The sequence below is a fragment of the Moschus berezovskii genome, chromosome 18, assembly GCF_049115385.1.
Source record: "Moschus berezovskii isolate FMDL1 chromosome 18, NW_MosBer_1.0, whole genome shotgun sequence".
Taxonomy (NCBI): domain Eukaryota; kingdom Metazoa; phylum Chordata; class Mammalia; order Artiodactyla; family Moschidae; genus Moschus; species Moschus berezovskii.
The window spans coordinates 38,451,489-38,471,641 of record NC_142477.1 but is presented as its reverse complement, the minus strand read 5'-3'; the positions used below and the strand labels follow the sequence as shown (position 1 = coordinate 38,471,641).

At 38.5% G+C, this 20,153-nt stretch overlaps 1 protein-coding gene across 1 annotated transcript in view; it reads right to left on the bottom strand.

The window, feature by feature from the left end:
- The window catches only part of SPEF2 (sperm flagellar and cilia associated 2), a 201,730-nt gene that overhangs the window by 161,323 nt on the left and 20,254 nt on the right, over positions 1-20,153 (bottom strand). The window contains exons 4-6 of the mRNA XM_055422187.2: positions 18,055-18,195; positions 16,132-16,196; positions 9,916-10,102 (exon numbers count right to left, since the gene is read on the bottom strand). Of these exons, the coding sequence (XP_055278162.2) occupies positions 9,916-10,102; positions 16,132-16,196; positions 18,055-18,195 (393 nt within the window). The remainder of the gene's footprint in view (positions 1-9,915; positions 10,103-16,131; positions 16,197-18,054; positions 18,196-20,153) is intronic.

The following is a 20,153-nucleotide window of genomic DNA, read 5'->3' as shown; positions in this document are numbered from 1 at the left end:
AAATTTCCAACAAGGGTAGTATACTTTTGGTATCCAGAACCATATGGTCTTGCAACTCAGTCATCTTGAATGAATGATTACTTCCTTTAAAATCTGATCAAAAATAATTTACGTAATTGTATTCAAGGTTTTATAAACAAAGGGTAACTCTCAAATTATGTTTTCAGAAACTTGGAATTGTGCTCTATGCACTCAATATAAATACTAGTGGTAAAGACAAATGCAGACGTTGTATGGCTGAGAATGGCAGATCTGATAAGTTCCCAGCAGGGCCATCTCAATTTCTCCATGATAGGATGGGGAGACTGGAAAAGAGGCTAAGAGCAAATGACCTATGGTTTATCTTAGAAAATCCGAGAGTGGTTGTAACCTGAGAGAGAAACTAGATGCACTCGTCCCTTGGCTATTTTAAGATAAAGAAGGGGAACAAGCATTAACAGTGGAAGAAGCATTAAACTGGCCATTGGAGGCCCTGGGCATTGCAGCTCCACCTCTACCATTGACTGGCTGTGTGGCCTTGGGCAAGTAACTTGGATTTTCACGGATTATTTCTCGACAAGTGAAATGAGGGGTTTGGGTAGAAGATGGTCTCCAAGGCATCTTTCAGTTCTCTCAGTCTGTCTAAACAGAGACACCATGTGGAAGGAGGAGGTAATTAAACTTCTCCAGGAGGAAGACTTGGAAGAACATCTACATGTTGGAGTTGTCTATTTAACACTAGATGGTAAAGAATCTGCCTGTAAAGCAGGAGACCTGGGTTCAGTCCCTGGGTTGGGAAGATCCCCTGGAGAAGGGAATGGCAACCTACTCCAGTATTCTTGTCTGGAGAATTCCATGGACAGAGGAGCCTGGTGGTGCAATTCATGGAATCACAAAGAGTCAGACACAACTGAGCAACTAACTCTTTCACTTTCAATCCAGTTGTTTAGGAATAAAATCTGGCATCACTAGTGACACTGTTTCAGATTAAGGGAGAAATACTATCTATTTTTTCAGAATCAAGATACAAACAACGCTCTATTGGAAGTAGCAAAACTTGAACTTGGGAACTATATAAAAATGCAGACTAAAAGTTTAATTGCAAATAAACATAAATTTTTTTTTTCTATTAGTAACATATCAAATAAAAAATAAAATCATGAACGACTTTGAGACCTGTTTTATCTAGTTACAGCATTCTAGAAGTTTTAACGTTAATCATTTGTTGTCCGTGTTGCCAGTGGAGATGAGGCAGAACGTAAAAACGACCACAGGTTCTTCAGCTTTCTTCATCCACAGCCTTGCAGTGCTATCCTGCAGATATTCCCATCAAAAAGTAGAATCTATTTCTCCACTTCTTAAATGGGTAGGGGGTGGCCTCTGACTTGAACTGGCCGATGGGACATGAAATGAAACCAAACACTTAGGGCCTGCATTAATTCTCCTGTGACCTCTGCCACTGTTACCACATTTTCTGCTCAGTTAGAAAATGAGAAACCATGGATGAAGAGATACCAGCCTTCTCAGTTGGAACTGATGAAACTCTCCCAAGTCAGCCAGCCTCTGAGACAGGACAGGTAAGACCAGCAAAAGGCACACAGCTGACCCCTGCCCAAGTTACCTATCACATTTGGGGGTGGTTTGTGATAGCACAGTCAAAGCCATATTTATTAAAGGTATAGCCTTGATTTATTATTCCAAGTGAACTCTATACTTAATGTGGAATATTAATGTGGAATATATTTGGCTGTGTTTATATGGCAAGGCAATTTGGTTGTTGAGATGACAGCTGATCATTCTGATCCTTATAAGAACTGGGCTGGTCAGACAGGTCTTGGCTACTGCTTAGATGACAACATATTGTGATTAAAAAGGAAGGGAAAATTACTGTTGAATGGCTGAGTCAATGTTACATGTATAAAGCTTCAGTATGAAGAACCATCAACAGTATTAGGACTTGTACTAAAAAGTTGAGTGGAAAAGATTATTTTTTTGTTTCATTGTACAAGTAGTTCATGTTTTAGAAATAGACTTTTCCTCAAAATTTCATTAGAATGTGGGACACATTTTCTTACAGAAAGAAAATATGTTATGCTTAGGTGTTCAGGGAAGCCTACAGATGTCTGTTTAACCCATAATGTACATGAAATAGTCTACATCTGCAATGAATAAAACAGAAAATAATAGAAGTCACGTTTGTCTTTTAACTATATATAATCATATTTGGGGAAGATTTATACAGATACACAATCCAAAACATGCTCAGTTTGATTGTCAAGACCTCTGCCTTTCCCATGAGTTGGAGTTAAGAGCTAACTCTGGTGCATATCATTGCTTTAATTCTCTAAATATGCCCAAGTAGCACTCTTGGAGGACAGTGGCTTCACCAAACACAGAGAAGAAGCAGCACAGAGATGGAGTTCTTTTAGTGGAAATATTAGTCAGAGAACCAACTTTCTTCAGTGTCCCTTAGGTAGCAAGATCCCTGAAGAGATCTCTAGCTAAAGACTGAAAAAAATCGAAGCTGTGAACATTCTGGTAGAAAGTGACGGAAGCCAGAACGCATTTATTCACCCAGTTTTCTAAGTAACATTTTCTAAGTAAATGTCAGTCCTGAATTACAAGCAAAAAAGTAGAAAGAAAAAACCTAGCAGCCAACACACAGCTGTTTCATAATATAAATGAAAATGTGTTCAAAATCTCACTGTTCATTAATGAAACGTGAAATAGGTAGTTATTTTAAATCTACTTTTTAATCATCTAATTTTCATAACCTGTAATTCATCTAATGAAAAGAGTGACTATCAAGCTGGCTGAGTAAAAATATTAATAAAGGTGAATTCAAAGTAAGAAATTACCTTTCAGCACAAAGAGATGGCAGAGTTATTCTTTGAATTTTTCACTAAGAAAGGAGTGACTCCATCAGAGTGACTCTGATACTGGTTAAACAGTATTACTTCTTCATACGTATATGAAGCCTGGATTTCTCTTCAGTTAACACCACTGAGTAGACCAGATGTAATTAGGTGAATAAAAGAAGTGCCTGCAAATGGTCCTTCATATTTCAGACATACAGGTTTGTCCTACTTACACTCACAACCTGAATCACCTTCCTCCCCGTCTGTTCTTCTTACCATCTTCTGTATCACAGCGAACGACTCCTCCATGCACTCGGCTGCCCATGCCAGACACCTGGCTTCTCATCCCACTTTTCACTCCTCCACGTCTAATGAGTCAGTTATTCTCATTGATTTTACTTCTCAGATAGCTCCTGAAGCCGCTTCTCTCCATCACTACTGCCACTGCCCTAAATGTAAACTGGTGTAATTCCTTACCTGGATTACAGAAATAGCTATAACTTGGTCATCCCTCCTGCCATCTATTTTTAAAGGTGAAGCCAGACTGACCTTCCTAAATGTCAGTCTGGCCTTGTCACTCTTGTTCCCCTTTGCACTCAGGATAAGTGTAAAGGCCTCTGATGGCTTGGCCTCTGGGGACTCCTGTCAGATAACATTCAATTTGCTAAAAGCCCTGAGCCATCCATGCAATATTCTCTCTGAAGAAACACTTTACTTTCCACTATCTCCACCTCTGCTGGAAACTAACTCCTCACCCTATACCCAGGACCACCCCCATCTTCAGGTGGCTAACTTCAACCTTCCCTCATGCTTCTGGGCTCTCCTACTCTAGAAACTGTCTCTGAGGCAGGCCAGAGCTGGACTTCCCTCTCCTCACTTTCACTGCACCTCCACACTCCAATGGAGTTGGTTGTTTACAGATCCCCCCCAAACAGCAAGCTCTGTGAGAGCAGGTTTCCTGTTATTCTTGTTCACTGTTGAATCCTAGGCCTAGGACAAGTTCCTACAGCATAGAAGAGATTCAGTAAACAAGTGTTCAATGTAAGAATTGATCAGTGATTCTCAATCCATAGCTGAATCAAATCACCTAGAGGGCCTGTTAACACAGATGATGGGCCCCAAGCCAGAGAACTGTGATTTGAGTTTCTGACTCAGAAGGTCTGAGGTGGGACCTAATCATCACATTCTTAAAAGTTTCCTGGTGATGCTGATGCTGCTGGTCCAAGGGCCACACTTTGAGAACCACTGGAGTAGATCAAACTGACAGGACTAATGAATTGTCCATGTTTTCATTTAAATGCTCCCTTTTTATAATATCAATTGATACAGAAAAAAATTTTGAAAAAATTCAGTATCCTCTCATGATAAAAATTCTCAAAAAATTAGGTAAGGAATGTAACTCAGCATAATAAAAGTCATATATGATAAGCTCACAGTTAACATCATACCTAAAATATGATGCTAAAAGCTTTCAGCTTTTCACCGTTCCTCAAACATCAAAAATAAGACAAGATGTCCACTCTCACCACTTCTATTGGTACTGGAAATCCTAGCCAAGAAAATTTCAAAGAAAAAGAACAAAACAGGCATCTAAATCAGAAAGGAAGGAGTAAAATGTCTCTGTTTGCAGATGACATGTTTTTTACATACAGAAGACTCTAGACTTTCACACAAAAAAATGTTAGAACCAAAAAACAAATTCAGTAAAATTGCAGGACACACAAAATAAACATTTAAAAATAATTTTTGTTCCTACACACTAACAATGAATTATCTGAAATGAAAATAAGAAACCAATCCCATTTACAATAGCATAAACATTTTTAAAAATAGGTAAGAATAGATTCAACCAAGGAGGCAAAAGATCTATACACTGAAAACTAAAAAACATTAATAAGAAGAACTGAAGAAGATATAAATAAATGAAAAAGATGTTCATGGATTTGAAGAATTAACAATGTTTAAATGTCCATACTACCTAAAATGATCTACAGATGCAATGCAATTCCTAACCAAATTTCAACGGCATATTTCGCAGAAATACAAAAGCAATCCTAACATTCATTTGGAGCCAGAAAAGACTCCAAAGAGCCAAACCAGTCTTTAGTAAGAAGAATACCAAGCTTCCTGATTTAATTACAAAGCTTCAGTACTCAAAAGAGTATGGTACTGAAATAAAAACAGAACTATAGAAAAATGGAATAGAATAAAGAGCCCAGAAATAAATCCACATATGTACAGTCAATTGATTTTCAGTAAGGATGCCAAGGTTACACAATGGAGGAAGCACTGTCTCTATAACACATGGTTCTGGGAAAACTGGATATCCACATGCAATAGAATGATGCTATACCCTCGTCTCATACCATGTATAAAAATCAAGTCAAAATGGATTAGAGACTTACACATAAGATCAAAAACTATAAAACTAACAGAAGCAAATATAGGGGGAAAACACATCTTGACATTGGTCTAGGCAATTATTTTTTTAATCTGACCTAAAAGCACAGGCAACAAAAGTAAAAATAGATACGTGGAGTTGGATCTAATAAAAAAAGTTTGCACAGCAATGTAGACAATTAAAAGACTGAAGAGGCAACCTACAAGATAGGGGAAATTACTATTTGTGAACCATACATGTTGGCTAATATCCAAAATATACAAGGAACTCAAACAACTTGATAGCCAAAAATCAAATGGCCGGATTTAAAAATGGTCAAAGGACCTGAAAAGACATTTCTCAAAAGAAGACAAACAAATGGCCAACAGGTATATGGAAAGGTGATAAACATTCCTAATCATCAGAAAATGCAAATCAAAATCATCTGTTGGAATCAGTTCAGTTTATTTGCCAAGTCATGTCTAACTCTTTGAGACCCCAAGGACTGCAGCACACAAGGCTTCCTTGTCCATTAGCAATACCTGGAGCTTGCTCAAATGCATGTCCATCGAGTCAGTGATGACACCCAACCATCTCATTCTTTGCCATCCTCTTCTCCTCCTGCCTTCAATATTTCCCAGCATCAGGGTCTATTTAAATGAGTCAGTTCTTCATATCAGGTAGCCAAAGTATTAGAGTTTCAGCTTCAGCATCAGTCCTTCTAATGAATATCCAGGACTGATTTCCTTTAGGATGGACTAGTTTGATCTCCTTGCAGTCCAAGGGACTCTCAAGAATCTTCTCCAAAACCACACTTCAAAAGCATCAATTCTTCCATGCTCTGCGTTCTATATAGTCCAACTCTCACATCCATACATGACTACTGGAAAAACCACAGCTTTGACCAGACAGACCTTTGTCGGTAAAGTAATGTCTCTGCTTTTTAACATGCTATCTATATTTATCATAGCTTTTCTTCCAAGGAGCAAGGATCTTTTAATTTCATGGCTGTAGTCACCATCTGCAGTGATCTTGGAGCCCAAGAAAATAAAGGCTGTCATTGTTTCCACCTATTTGCCATGAAGTGATGGAACCAGATGCCATGATCTTAGCTTTCTGAATGTTGTGTTTTAAGCCAGCTTTTTCACTCTCCTCTTTCACTTTCTCCAAGAGGCTCTTCACTTCCTCTTCACTTTCTGCCATAAGGGTGGTGTCATCTGCATATCTGAGGTTAATGATTTTTCTCACAGCAATCTTGATTCCAGCTTATGCCTCATCCAGCCCAGTATTTTGCATGATGTACTCTGCATATAAGTTAAATAAGCAGGGTGACAATATACAGCCTTGACGTACTCCTTTCCCAGTTTGGAACCAGTCTGTTGTTCCACATCTGGTTCTAACTGTTGCTTCTTGACCTGCAAACAGATTTCTTAGGAGGCAGGTAAGGTGGTCTGGTATTCCCATCTCTTGAAGAATCTTCCACAGTTTGTTGTGATCCACACAGTCAAAGACTTTGACATAATCAATAACACAGAAGTACATGTTTTCTGGAATTCTCTCGCTTCTTCGATGATCCAACAGATGTTGGCAATTTGATCTCTCCTTCCTCTGCCTTTTCTAAATCCAGCTTAAACATATGGAAGTTCATGGTTCACATACTTTTGACTCCCGGCCTGGAGAATTTTCAGCGTTACTTTGCTAGCACATGAAATGAGCACAACTGTGCAGTAGTTTGAAAATTCTTTGGCATTGCCTTTCCATTCTTTGGGACTGGAATGAAAACTGACCTTTTACAGTCCTATGGCCACTGCTGAGTTTTCCAAATTTGTTGGCATATTGAGTGCAGCACTTTCACAGCATCATCTTTTAGGATTTGAAACAGCTCAACTGGAATGTCATCACCTCCAACAGCTTTGTTCGTAGTCATGTTTCCTAAGGCCCACTTGACTTCACATTCCAGGGTGTCTGGCTCTAGGTGAGTGATCACACCATAGTGGTTATCTTGGTCATGAAGATCTTTTTTGTATAGTTCTTCCGTGTATTGTTGCCACCTCTTCCTAATATCTTCTGCTTTTGTTAGGTCCATACCATTTCTGTCCAATTTTATTGTGCCCATCTTTGCATGAAACGTTCCCTTGGTGTCTCTGATTTTCTTGAAGAGATCTCTAGCCTTTCCCATTCTATTGTTTTCCTCTTATTTCTTTGCATTCATCACTTAGGAAGGCTTTCTTATGTCTCCTTTCTATTCTTTGGAACTCTGTATTCAAATGGGTATATCTTTCCTTTCCGCCTTTGCCTTTAGCTTCTCTTCTTTCCTTAGCTATTTGTAATGCCTCCTCAGGCAACTATTTTGCCTTTTTGTATTTCTTTTTCTTGGGGATATTCTTGATCACTGCTTCCTGTACAATGTCATGAACCTCTGTCCAAAGTTCTTCAGTCACTCTATCAGATCTAATCCCTTAAATCTATTTGTCACTTCCACTGTATAATCATAAGGGATTTGATTAGGCCATACTTGAATGACCTAGTGGCCTTCCCTACCTTCTTCAATTTAAGTCTGAATTTGGCAATAAGGAGCTCATGATCTGAGCCAGTCAGCTCCCGGTCTTGTTTTTGCTGCCTGTGTACAGCTTCTCCATTTTTGGCTACAAAGAATATAATCAATCTGATTTCGGTATTGAACATCTGGTGATGTCCATGTGTAGAGTCTTCCCTTGTGTTGTTGGAAGAGGGTGTTTGCTATGACCAGTGCTTTCCCTTGGCAAAACTCTGTTAGCCTTTTCCCTGCTTCATTATGTACTCCAAGGCCAATTTTGCCTGTTACTCCAGGTATCTCTTGACTTCCTAATTTGGCATTCCATTCCCCCATGATGAAAAGGACATCTTTTTGGGGTGGCAGTTCTAGAAGGTCTTGTAGGTCTTCATAGGACCGTTCAACTTCAGCTTCTTCTGGTTGAGGCATAGACTTGCATTACTGTGATGTTGAATGATTTGCCTTGGAAATGAACAGAGATCATCTGTCATTTTCAAGTTTGCACCCAAGTACTGTATTTCGGACTTTTTTTTTTTTTTACTATGAGGGCTACTCCTCTTCTTCTAAGGAATTCTTGCCCACAGTAGTAGATATAATGTCATGTGTATTAAATTCGCCCATTCCAGTCCGTTTGAATTCACTGATTGTTGAATGTCGATATTTACTCTTGCTGTCTCTTGCTTGAACACTTCTAATGTATCTTGGTTTATCGACCTAACATTCCAGGTTCCTACGCAATATTGTTCTTTACAGCATCGGACTTTATTTTCATCACCAGTCATATTCACAACTGGGCATTGTTGCCAATTTCTGTTAGAATAGCTATTATCAAAAACATAAAACAAAAATGAGAACAAGTGTTGGCAAGGATGTGATGAAAATGGAACCCTTGTAAACTACTGGTGGGAATGTAAACTGGTACAGCCACTGTGGAAAATAGTATAGTGCTTCCTCTAAAAATTAAAAATAGAATTACCATATGACCCAGAAATCCTACTTTTGGGTATATATCCAATGGAAATGAAAGGAAATGAAATCAGTATCTCAAAGAGATGTTTGCAACCCTATGTTCACTGCAGCACTATTCATGACGGCCATGATACAGAAACAATCTAAGTATCCACTGGTGGATGAATGGACACTTAAGTGAGTATATATATGCATGTCACATTTTCTTTATATATATAAATATTATATATATATACACACACATAAATCTATATATATGTATATCTAGAATGAGCTTTCCAGATGGCGCTAGTGGTAAAGAACCTGCCTGCCAATGCAGGAGGCATAAGGGATGTGGATTCAGTCCCTAGGTTGGGAAGATCCCCTGGAGGAGGACATGACAACCCACTGTGGGCTATGGTCCACACGGTCACAAAGAGTCAGACAGGAATGAAGCAACTTATGCAAATGCATGCACATATAGAATATGATCAATCTTAAAAAAGAAGAACATCTTATCATTTGTGATAATATGTTTAAACCTGGAGAACATTACGCCAAGAAAAATAAGCCAGACATAGAGAGACAAATATTACATAATCTTACTAAATGTGGAATCTAAAAAAGTTGAACTTACAAAAGTAGATCTTAAGTATTTTCACCAAACACACACACAAAAATGGTGACTTTTTTTGTTGTTGTTAAGGCGATGGGTTTGCTAATTAGTTTGATTATGGTAATCATTTCACAATGCTTACATATATCAAAACATCAATTATATACTTTAAATATATACAATTTTTATTTGTCAACTATACCTCAGTAAACCTGGGACAAAAAGTTCCCTTTTTCCTCTAAAAGTAACAACAGATATACATGGTTGCCATAACTTTTCGATTCCTATTTTATCAGTATTTTTTTATTGTAGTAAAATATATGCACTATAAAATTTGCCATTTCAACCATTTTCAAGTGTACAACTCGGTGTACAATTAAGTAAACTCACAATGTTGTATAAGCATCACCAGATTTTAGATTCTTTGGTAAGTGTTTTATGTAGTTTTTTCCTGAGTGTATTTGCTGTCATGGTGTGAAGATGAAACGCTGATACAGAGGAGCACATAATACATACAGAAGACATACATGAGAGTGTATAAAAGACTATATTTTGTAAAAATGTCCAGCATTTTTATTTAATCACTAACTAAACATCTTACCTCTTGGGCTTCATGAGCTATTAACTGATCCATTAGGAGTCTCCTCCGTCTTTTCTCCCTTTGCTCTCGTGCAAAAGCATCTTCTTCAAGGCGTTTTTGGATTTTTTTAATGTAGTCATCATCTGAATAAGTGTTTAGCAAATCAGTGGTTGTCTGGCCAGCTGTATCTAGAGAAGTCTTGGATGCACTAAGGACAATAGTTTTTATTTAGATTTGAAAATACAACTCAGTCACACACCACTACTTGTGACTATAGAGGAAGACCTCAGGGGACGGCTCCCTTGGGTGCTCTGTTCATTTGTTAATACAAGCATTAAAGCAAATATTAGAACTTCAGTGTTCAATTTAAAATATAACTTATAATATTATTCAAAAGACAGGGAAACATTATTATGGTATTCAGGTATTAAACAGTCATCAATTCTCACATAGAAGTGTTTTTATGAAAGCATAGTTGATTCATGTTTAACAAAGAAATAATCACACATGTTCTTTCCTAATCTGAGTATATGCATTTTTATTAAATCAAAGCTCAAACCCATTTATATAATTGAATCAAAATTCTTAAATTATAATTAGTTCTACTTAATAATCACATATTTATGGCACAGATCATATTTTATTAGAGTTCATTATTTCTATATTTGCTGCTTCCAGTTGAACTCTGAGCACAGAAGAAAAGTATATTATTTTACTTTTCTATGTACCCCTGCCTCACAGTACTGACATGTAGATGATGTTTGCTAAATTTCAAATCATATGCTAAGAAGCACTATACAAGTATAATACAATTAAAAAAAATTACACACTGAAATTCTGGTTATTTTATCAGCAGGTGCTCAACCTTTGATTGTATTCTGTCAACTGAGAAGTCATTCAGCAGAAATTGTGTAGCTAGCAAAGCCTCAGGAAGATCAAAGACAAATTTTAACTCTAGGTCCCATCACTTCATGGGAAATAGATGGAAAAACAGTGGAAACAGTGTCAGACTTTATTTTTGGGGGCTCCAAAATCACTGTGGATGCTGATTGCAGCCATGAAATTAAAAGACGCTTACTCCTTGGAAGGAAAGTTATGACCAACCTTGATAATACATTAAAAAGCAGAGATATTACTTTGCCAACAAAGGTCCGTCTAGTCAAGGCTATGGTTTTTCCCGTGGTCCTGTATGGATGTGAGAGTTGGACTGTGAAGAAGGCTGACTGCCGAAAAATTGATGCTTTTGAACTGTGGTGTTGGAGAAGACTCTTGAGAGTCCCTTGTACCGCAAGGAGATCCAACCAGTCCATTCTAAGGGAGATCAATCCTGGGTGTTCATTGGAGGGACTGATGCTGAAGCTGAAACTGCAATACTTTGGCCACCTCATGCGACGAGTTGACTCACTGGAAAAGACTCTGATGCTGGGAAAGGTTGGGGGCGGGAGGAGAAGGGGACGACAGAGAATGAGATGGCTGGATGGCATCACCGACTCTGTGGACATGAGTTTGAGTGAACTCCGGGAGTTGGTGATGGACAGGGAGGCCTGGCGTGCTGTGATTCATGGGGTCGCAAAGAGTTGGACACGACTGAGAGACTGAACTGAACTGAACTGAACTAAGATTTAGTATAATTAATTGTTATGAATATTAATTTATGAAATTAATATTAATCTATGAAAGTGTAGCATAACTTTTTTAGATCCTTTATCAAAATTCTTTTTATATTTTTACTTAAATGTGATGTTTAAGAGTCTGCCTTACATTGAGCATGGGTTAACAGGTCTCCCTCAACATTGTGTTTGGCTGCTACCAATATACTTAAGATATTGATTCTCCTTTGTTCATCAATCAGTCTATCCAACCATACACACATACACCCATCTTCTGTCTTATGCCAATCAAGGCCTGAAGAAAGTTACGTGATATTTTCTTGAATAAATATGCATTTTATGCGATGTGGGTTTCTTGAGGGTAATAATTATGTTTACTTTATATCTGTTTGCCAAGCCTCCATAGAGTTAATAATTGTATGAGTGTGAATTATTAGTGATAGGAACTTTGGTCAAATTCATGTGTGCGTGTTAAAAAGCAGTTGTTAGAAGGAAACTAACATAAATCTATGAATCCAAATGTCAAATTAAAGCAGCCAACAGCCTTAGGAAAGAAACAAAGAACAAAAGAGCAGGTGGCATTTACTATTTGTCTTAAAAAATAAAGAGTATATGTGGGGGGAAAGCAGCAATGGTTGTTCTTGCATTGCTCTCACTGAGCATTCATGTCATCCTTTCACAAAAGAAATGACAGACTTTGAAGTGACATCCATGAGAAAGTGTTTTGGGAGCAGGCTTTGAAAGGGGCAGCTGAAGAAATTGCTCCTTAGGTTACCCTAAAAGATGATTTTAGTGCTTTCTGACATCAAGTAGTGTGAAATTTCTGGAAGAGTCCAGAACATGCTTGATTCTAAGCTAAGGATTCAGAATGAATTAAAGAAGTAGTGGTCAATAACAGGGATTAAGAAAGGCCATACTGTACTATAGCTTTTTTGTTTCTTTAAAAGTTTGCTCTAGGCCAGTGCCTCCCAGCATTTTTTTATCTGGGGTCCATCAGAGGAAATGCCCTTTGTGAAGTGTACTAGAAGGGATCTGGAGTCACCGCTGGGGCTGCTCACAATCAGAAGTGACCAGTCCAGGGACTCCAGGGGCCCCAGGCCCTATCCTTCTGCTCTGAGAATTGAGCGTGTCCATATCTCATGGGCTCTGGTGGTAAATCTCTGGCAAGACCAAGTAGGGGCTTCTGCAGAGAAAGGATGTGAGATCAGTTCAGTTCAGTTCAGTTCAGTCGCTCAGTTGTGTCCGACTCTCCGCGACCCCATGAATCACAGCACGCCAGGCCTCCCTGTCCATCACCAACTCCCGGAGTTCACTCAAACTCATGTCCACAGAGTCGGTGATGCCATCCAGCCATCTCATTCTCTGTCGTCCCCTTCTCCTCCCGCCCCCAACCTTTCCCAGCATCAGAGTCTTTTCCAGTGAGTCAACTCATCGCATGAGGTGGCCAAAGTATTGGAGTTTCAGCTTCAGCATCATTTAGAACTAACACCCAAAAAAGATGTCCTTTTCATTATAGGGGACTGGAATGCAAAAGTAAGAAGTCAAGAAACACCTGGAGTAACAAGCAAATTTGGCCTTGGAGCACGGAATGAAGCAGGACAAAGGCTAATAGAGTTTTGTCAAGAGAACGCACTGGTCATAGCAAACACCCTCTTCCAACAACACAAGAGAAGACTCTACACATGGACATCACCAGATGGTCAACACCGAAATCAGACTGATGATAGTCTTTGTAGCCAAAGATGGAGAAGCTGTATACAGTTTGCAAAAACAAGACCAGGAGCTGACTATGGTTCAGATCATGAATTCCTTACTGCCAAATTCAGACTTAAATTGAAGAAAGTAAGGAAAACCACTAGACCATTCAGATATGACCTAAATCAAATCCCTTATGATTATACAGTGGAAGTGAGAAATAGATTTAAGGGACTAGATCTGATAGATAGAGTGCCTGATGAACTCTGGACGGAGGTTCGTGACATTGTACAGGAAACAGGGACCAAGGCCATCCCCATGGAAAGGAAATGCAAAAAAGCAAAATGGCTGTCTGAGGAGGCCTTACAAATAGCTGTGAAAAGAAGAGAAGCAAAAAGCAAAGGAGAAAAGGAAAGATATAAGCATCTGAATGCAGAGCTCCAAAGAATAGCAAGGAGAGATAAGAAAGCCTTCTTCAGTGATCAATGCAAAGAAATAGAGGAAAACAACAGAATAGGAAAAACAAGAGATCTCTTCAAGAAACTTAGAGATTCCAAGGGAACATTTCATGCAAAGATGGGCTCGATAAAGGACAGAAATGGTATGGACCTAACAGAGGGAGAAGATATTAAGAAGAGGTGGCAAGAATACACAGAAGAACTGTACAAAAAAGATCTTCACGACCAAGATAGTCACGATAATGTGATCACTGACCTAGAGCCAGACATCTTGGAATGTGAAGTCAAGTGGGCCTTAGAAAGCATCACTATGAACAAAGCTAGTGGAGGTGATGGAATTCCAGTTGAGCTATTTCAAATCTTGAAAGATGTTGCTGTGAAAGTGCTGCACTCAATATGCCAGCAAATTTGGATGTGAGATAGACACTGCTATTTCCCTCCCTTTTCCTTCAAAGCAGAGTCCCAGTTTTATTCAGGGAAACAACATATTCAGATGAAGACTACAATTCCCAGTCTCCCATTCTGCTAGATTATGGCCAGGTAACTGAATTCTGGCCAATACGATGTACGCAGAAATGTTATGTGGGTATTCTGGGAAGGCTGGTATAAAGAACTATTTTAGATTGGAGATATCCACTTTTATGCCTGGGGCTTCCCAGGTGGTGCTAGTGGGAAAGAACCCACCTGCCAATGCAGGAAACATAATGAGATGTGGGTTCGATCCCTGGGTCAGAAAGATCCCCTAGAGAAGGACATGGCCACCCAATCCAGTATTCTTGCCTGGAGAATCCCATGGACAGAGGAGCCTGGTGGGGTGCAGTCCATGGGGTCACAGAGTTGGACATGACTGAAGCGACTGAGCATGCGCTTTTTGCTATCCTCCTTCCTGATATTGGAACATGGGTCAAATGGTCAGAGGCCTAGAAGCTATCTTACATTGTGAATGTGACTCTAAAGACAAAAGCCACATTTCAGGACAAAAGGGAAGATTTAGTCCTTGATAACCTTGGGGCAACAACACTTACCCTTGGCTGCTTACATTCTGATTTCTGTTACAAGAGAGAGAAGAATACACCCATCTAATTCAACCCCTCTGGTTTCCAGGTTTCAAAGCTACCTGAGAGGTCTAAACTCAGGACAGGCTGGGAAAGCAGTGAAGATCAGAGTGAATGTTTGTGCGGGTGTGATCTTTCAAATATTTAACCACTGACATGTTGATGACAGAATCCAAATAGATTCTGATGTGGGGAGTGGAAGATGCTAGCATGCTTGGTGTTAATCCTGGTTGTTAACTCTGTGGAAATCAGGGGGTCCCAAGAAAGGGATGGAAGAGGAAGAGAAAGAAAGAGCTACAGAGAATGCCACTCACTAAAATATTTCAAAATTTTAAGATGGTCATTTTGGTAGACACCATCTGTTTGTCACTCCAGAGCATGAGGCTGGTGAGAGGAGTGAAAGAGTTGAAAGAAATGGAGAGGTTTCATGGGCCAAGGTCAGGGAGGGTGTGGTGGGGTTCAGATGGCAGCTGCAGGGGAGAGTAGGCGTGGGCTGTGGTTATTTTAGGAGTCAGGGAAGCACAGATAAACGTGAGCTGGGCTTAGAGTAGGGCATCAGGAGCTTCTGCAGAAGGAAAGAGGAAAGGCAGTTAACCCATACTTCATTCTGCTCCTTTTCCATTCACACCTGACTTCCTCACCATTTCTTCTTCCAGCTTAATCTTATTCCACTTCATCTGACTCTATTCCCTTTCCTCAGAAATATCAATATGGAACTGAAATATATAATTTGTGTCTATTTTTCTTCCTTAACAGAAATTTATGTCTTATTCTATAAAATGTAAATGAGTAGACTTTGGACAGTTTCAATGAAAAAATGCAGAAGAATTCAAGCTGCTTCTATATGTGCAGTCCCTCATTAATTGTTTTGTGAGTCAGTGACCCCTGATAGGAAACAAAAGGGGGGAAGATCTTTATCTTTAGGTAAAACAAGTTCATTAACCAGGAGCTTTCTGTAAAGAACCCACTGAAACTTTCTTAGTGACATTTTGTCAACACTCATTCAGCAGTTCTCTATTGCTGGTCCCTGTGCTAAAGGCTGAGGATGAAAGGTGAGAGCAACTAGAGTCTAATAAAGGCAGTACAGTGAAAAATGTAAATGAATAGTAACTTGAAAAAATGTTAGTGAATGTTTAAATAGTATGTGTGATAAGTATAGCACAGAAAAAAAATTAACCTCACAAATCATAATAGCCACTTGCCTTCGTGATATTTACAAAATTGTTAATGAACAACTAATCTGAATTTTATCTCATTTATCTTCCTTAATATACTCTCTCAATGAAGACTCCACAAAGTGAAAACATCCTTGGAATAGCTATTTCAGGTAAACTGTTTCTAAATATTTAAAAGTTAAAGTAAAATGAACTTTTTAAAATAAAAATCAAATTTTTGATTATTAAAATAATTTTATCTCACCTTTCTTTTGCCTGGAGATCCTTTTTTATTAATGCTTCAAACTTCTTAATTTCATTGGCCACATCCTTTAAAGAAAATTCATCATCAATTTTTTACCTCTAAATATATTGAAACTTTTTCATTTATCACTTTCATTCAAATTTATAAAAGTGATATGTACTAAAATTCAAGCTAGATAGGATTTCTAAATATTCTAGAATATTCTTCTATTCCAATTTGTTACTTTTAGTGTAGGCTGCTGCTGCTGCTGCACTTCAGTCGTGTCCGACTCTGTGTGACCCCATAGACGGAAGCCCACCAGGCTCCCCCATCCCTGGGATTCTCCAGGCAAGAACACTGGAGTGGGTTGCCATTTCCTTCTCCAATGTGTGAAAGTGAAAAGCGAAAGTGAAGTCGCCCAGTCGTGTCCGACCTCCAGCGACCCCACGGACTGCAGCCCACCAGGCTCCTCCATCCATGGGATTCTCCAGTCAAGAGTACTGGAGTGGCTTGCCATTGCCCTCTCTTAGTGTAGGCTAAAGGTACTTAAAGGAAGGTGAAAATTGCCTAATCTGAATTATTCAGTTCACAATTCTAGCTCTGACAGTATATCAAAAGGCATTTAATAAGAAAAAAGATTATCAATGGTTAGGATGTGCATTTTTAATTACAATTATTTTAAATGAGAATAACTCTGGGAGTTGGTGATGGACAGGAAGGCCTGGCATGCTGCGGTTCATGGGGTCACAAAGAGTCAGACACGACTGAGCGACTGAACTGAACTGAACTGAACTGAAGCATTTTTTGGATATAAATATATCTTCAAAAATTATCTTGGGTGTTTTAAACATTTCTTGTGTACTCCTATATCCACTATTAATTTGCTGTTGGAAAATTAATTTTAGCTGAACTGCCTACTGCAAATCCTTTTTCATAAATTTTAATCAACTCGAGGAAACATAAGAATTAAATATTTTTACTAAAATGGAGTAAAAAAAGCCTCTGTGGGTAATATTTTTAGACTCTAACTATAGAACTTTAATATTAAAAATTAAGTGTGAATTAAAATGCAATGGATTTAGACATCAGAGTGACTTGCCAATCTTCGCTTTATCAGCATTGTGAACTTGGGTAAAACATGTCAGTTTTCTAAGCCTCAGTTTCCTTATCCAAAAAATGAGGAAAGCAATACCCTACTTAGCGAGTTGTTTACAAATTAAAGACAATGTGAAGAGCCCAACCCACAGCCTGACATATAGCAGATGATGAATAAATGGTAGCTGTTTTCTTAAGTTAAAGGGGAGAATATCACTAACAGTCATTATAGCAGCATGAAGTACAGATTCCAGGAATTAGTATCAAAATGTACAGATAGAACTGCTCCCCTATGAAACATAATGAGATCATATCCTATAGGGATGACTGATAAGTGTAAGTAATAAGATATATTTATCAATAGTATATCTTAAATCTAAATATAATGAGAGCAAACAAATTGCTTAACATTTCCAGGATTCAAAGAAAGACAGTGCAACATGGGGAGGAAGCATCAGGGAAAAGCAAATAGTAGGAATGGCACATACATGGTATTCTGAGTACCCAGACTGGCCCCTGTTGTATGCATGGGTGTCATGACCCATCACAACAGCACCCACTCTGGCAATTTGCTAGTGATCACAGAATCCACTACACAAGAGTCCACACAGGTATTCTAATGTAACAGCAGTTTGTCATCCATATCCTAAAGCTATATTCTTTGTTTCTAAACAAAAACGGAATAAGATGGATTGGACATGCATGCAGTGCAGGTGTCTTAAATGAGAAGGGACAATGCCAGAGGTAATTTGAAAAGGAAGTAGGAAGTTAAGGGAAGTTTCTCTCTTAGCGAAAGATCATCCTTTCATTAAGATAAGCACAACGCAATGTTAAAGGATTATCACTTACCTCTGCCTCTTTTTTCTTTTTCATTAATTTTTGGGTGTCAAGTGTTTTCAGAGTACGATTTGATGCGGGTTTAGGAATCTGTATGATAGCTGCTTGGATTTTGGCCATGATTTCATTTTGTCGTCTTCTGCTCAAGCGTTGCTAAATATTCCATATATATAAGTTTAGTTATTCAGTTTATCAGAATAATATGCAATGTAATACACTCACAGGTACACAGATATGTAAATTTTCCATTTAAATTTTCTAAACTCAGCATTAACTGATGGACTAGGTAATATTAGGAAGGAAGTATCAATATAACTAATTTTGAAAAGTATGATATTGAAACACAATTTGGGAGTCCCTAAATTATGCGGATCAAATGTGTCTATTTTCATTATGGGTGGTGATACTGAAAGGCTAATAAAGGCATCCCCAATACGAAAAATGAATGTAATTCTTTTCCAGTTCCACCTTCATGACCTGCCTAATCATGGGAAGAAAAAATTCAATCCAGGACACGGTGTCTAGGAGGCCTCCCAACATCACTAATTATTAGAGAAATGCAAATCAAAATTACAATGAAGTATCACCTCACAACAGTCAAAGGGCCATAACCAAAAAGTCTAAAAACAATAAATGCTGGAGAGGGTGTGGAGAAAAGGAAACCTTCTTACACTGTTGGTGGGAATGTAAATTGGTACAGCCACTATGGAGAACAATATGGAGGTTCCTTAAAATACTAAAATAGAACTACCATATGACGCAGCAATCCTACTACTGGGCATGTACCCAGAGAAAACCATGCACTCCAATGTTCACTGCAGCACTATTTACAACAGCCAGTACATGGAAGCAACCAAAATGTCCACCAACAAAGGAATGGATAAAGAAGATGTATTATATATCAATATATACAATATTACTCAGTCACAAAAAAAGAACAAAATTGTGTCATCTGCAGAGACTTAAATGGACTTGGAGACTCTCATACATAGTGAAGTAAGTCAGAAAGAAAAAAAATGTTATGTATTAATGCATGTATGTGGAATCTCGAAAAACGGTAAAGATGATCTTATGTGCAAAGCAGAAATAGACACTTGGACGTTGAGAACAAACATGAATGAATTGAAAGACTGCAGTTGACATATATACACCACTATGAACCTACTGTACAGCACACAGATTTCTACTTGGTGCTTTGTGGTGACCTAAATGGGAAGGAAATCCAAAAAAGAGGGGATATATTTATACGTATAGCTGATTCACTTTGCTTTCCGGCAGAAACTGACACAGCAGTGTAAAGCAACTATACTTCAATTAAAAATAATAATCAAAGGACATTTAATGAGTATTTTCAATGTTCAAAGCATTGTACTAGGCAAATTTTTTGAATTGGAGGAACTAAAAATCTTGTGAGGTCATATGACAGGTAAATAATGAAAGTCAATAATATCAGCAAGAGGTGGTTAACACCAAAGAGTGAGAATTATCTGTGCCCTAGGAGTTCCGCAGAAAGAGTCTATGTGTACTGGGAAGGTTGCAGAGTAGATGGAAGGAAGTTTAGGGGAAGAGGAGAGAGGAGAACGGTGAGCTTGGGTAGGAGAGAAGGAAGGGCAGAAATAGATGAGTCCTATTCAATGACAGGCTGCCAGTGTAATAACAGAAGAAAGACAATACTTAGGGTTATGAAAAGATACAGAAAGGCAAGTCAAGACTATCTAGTGAAAAAATTTGAATGCTAGTCAAATCAAGGGACAAGATATTTGTAGAACAGCTTCCAGGGTGGCTCAGATGGTAAAGAATCTGCCAACAATGCAGGAAATCCAGGTTAAATCCCCAGGTCAAGAAGCTCCTCTGGAAAAGGAAATGGCAACCCACTCCAGTATTCTTGCCTGGAGAATTCTACAGAGAGAAGAGCTTGGCAGGCTACAGTCCATGGGGTTCCAAAGAGTTGGACACAACTGAGCAACTAACAAAACACAACATATTTGTAGAATAGCAAGTTTCTGAGAAGAAGCAGCCAACAAAAGTGGAATTGAGGGCAGACTCTCCTAGCAGTTGATTAAACTCTAGGAGACAAGCCTGAAGATCAGAGATTTATTCATAGGTTGCAG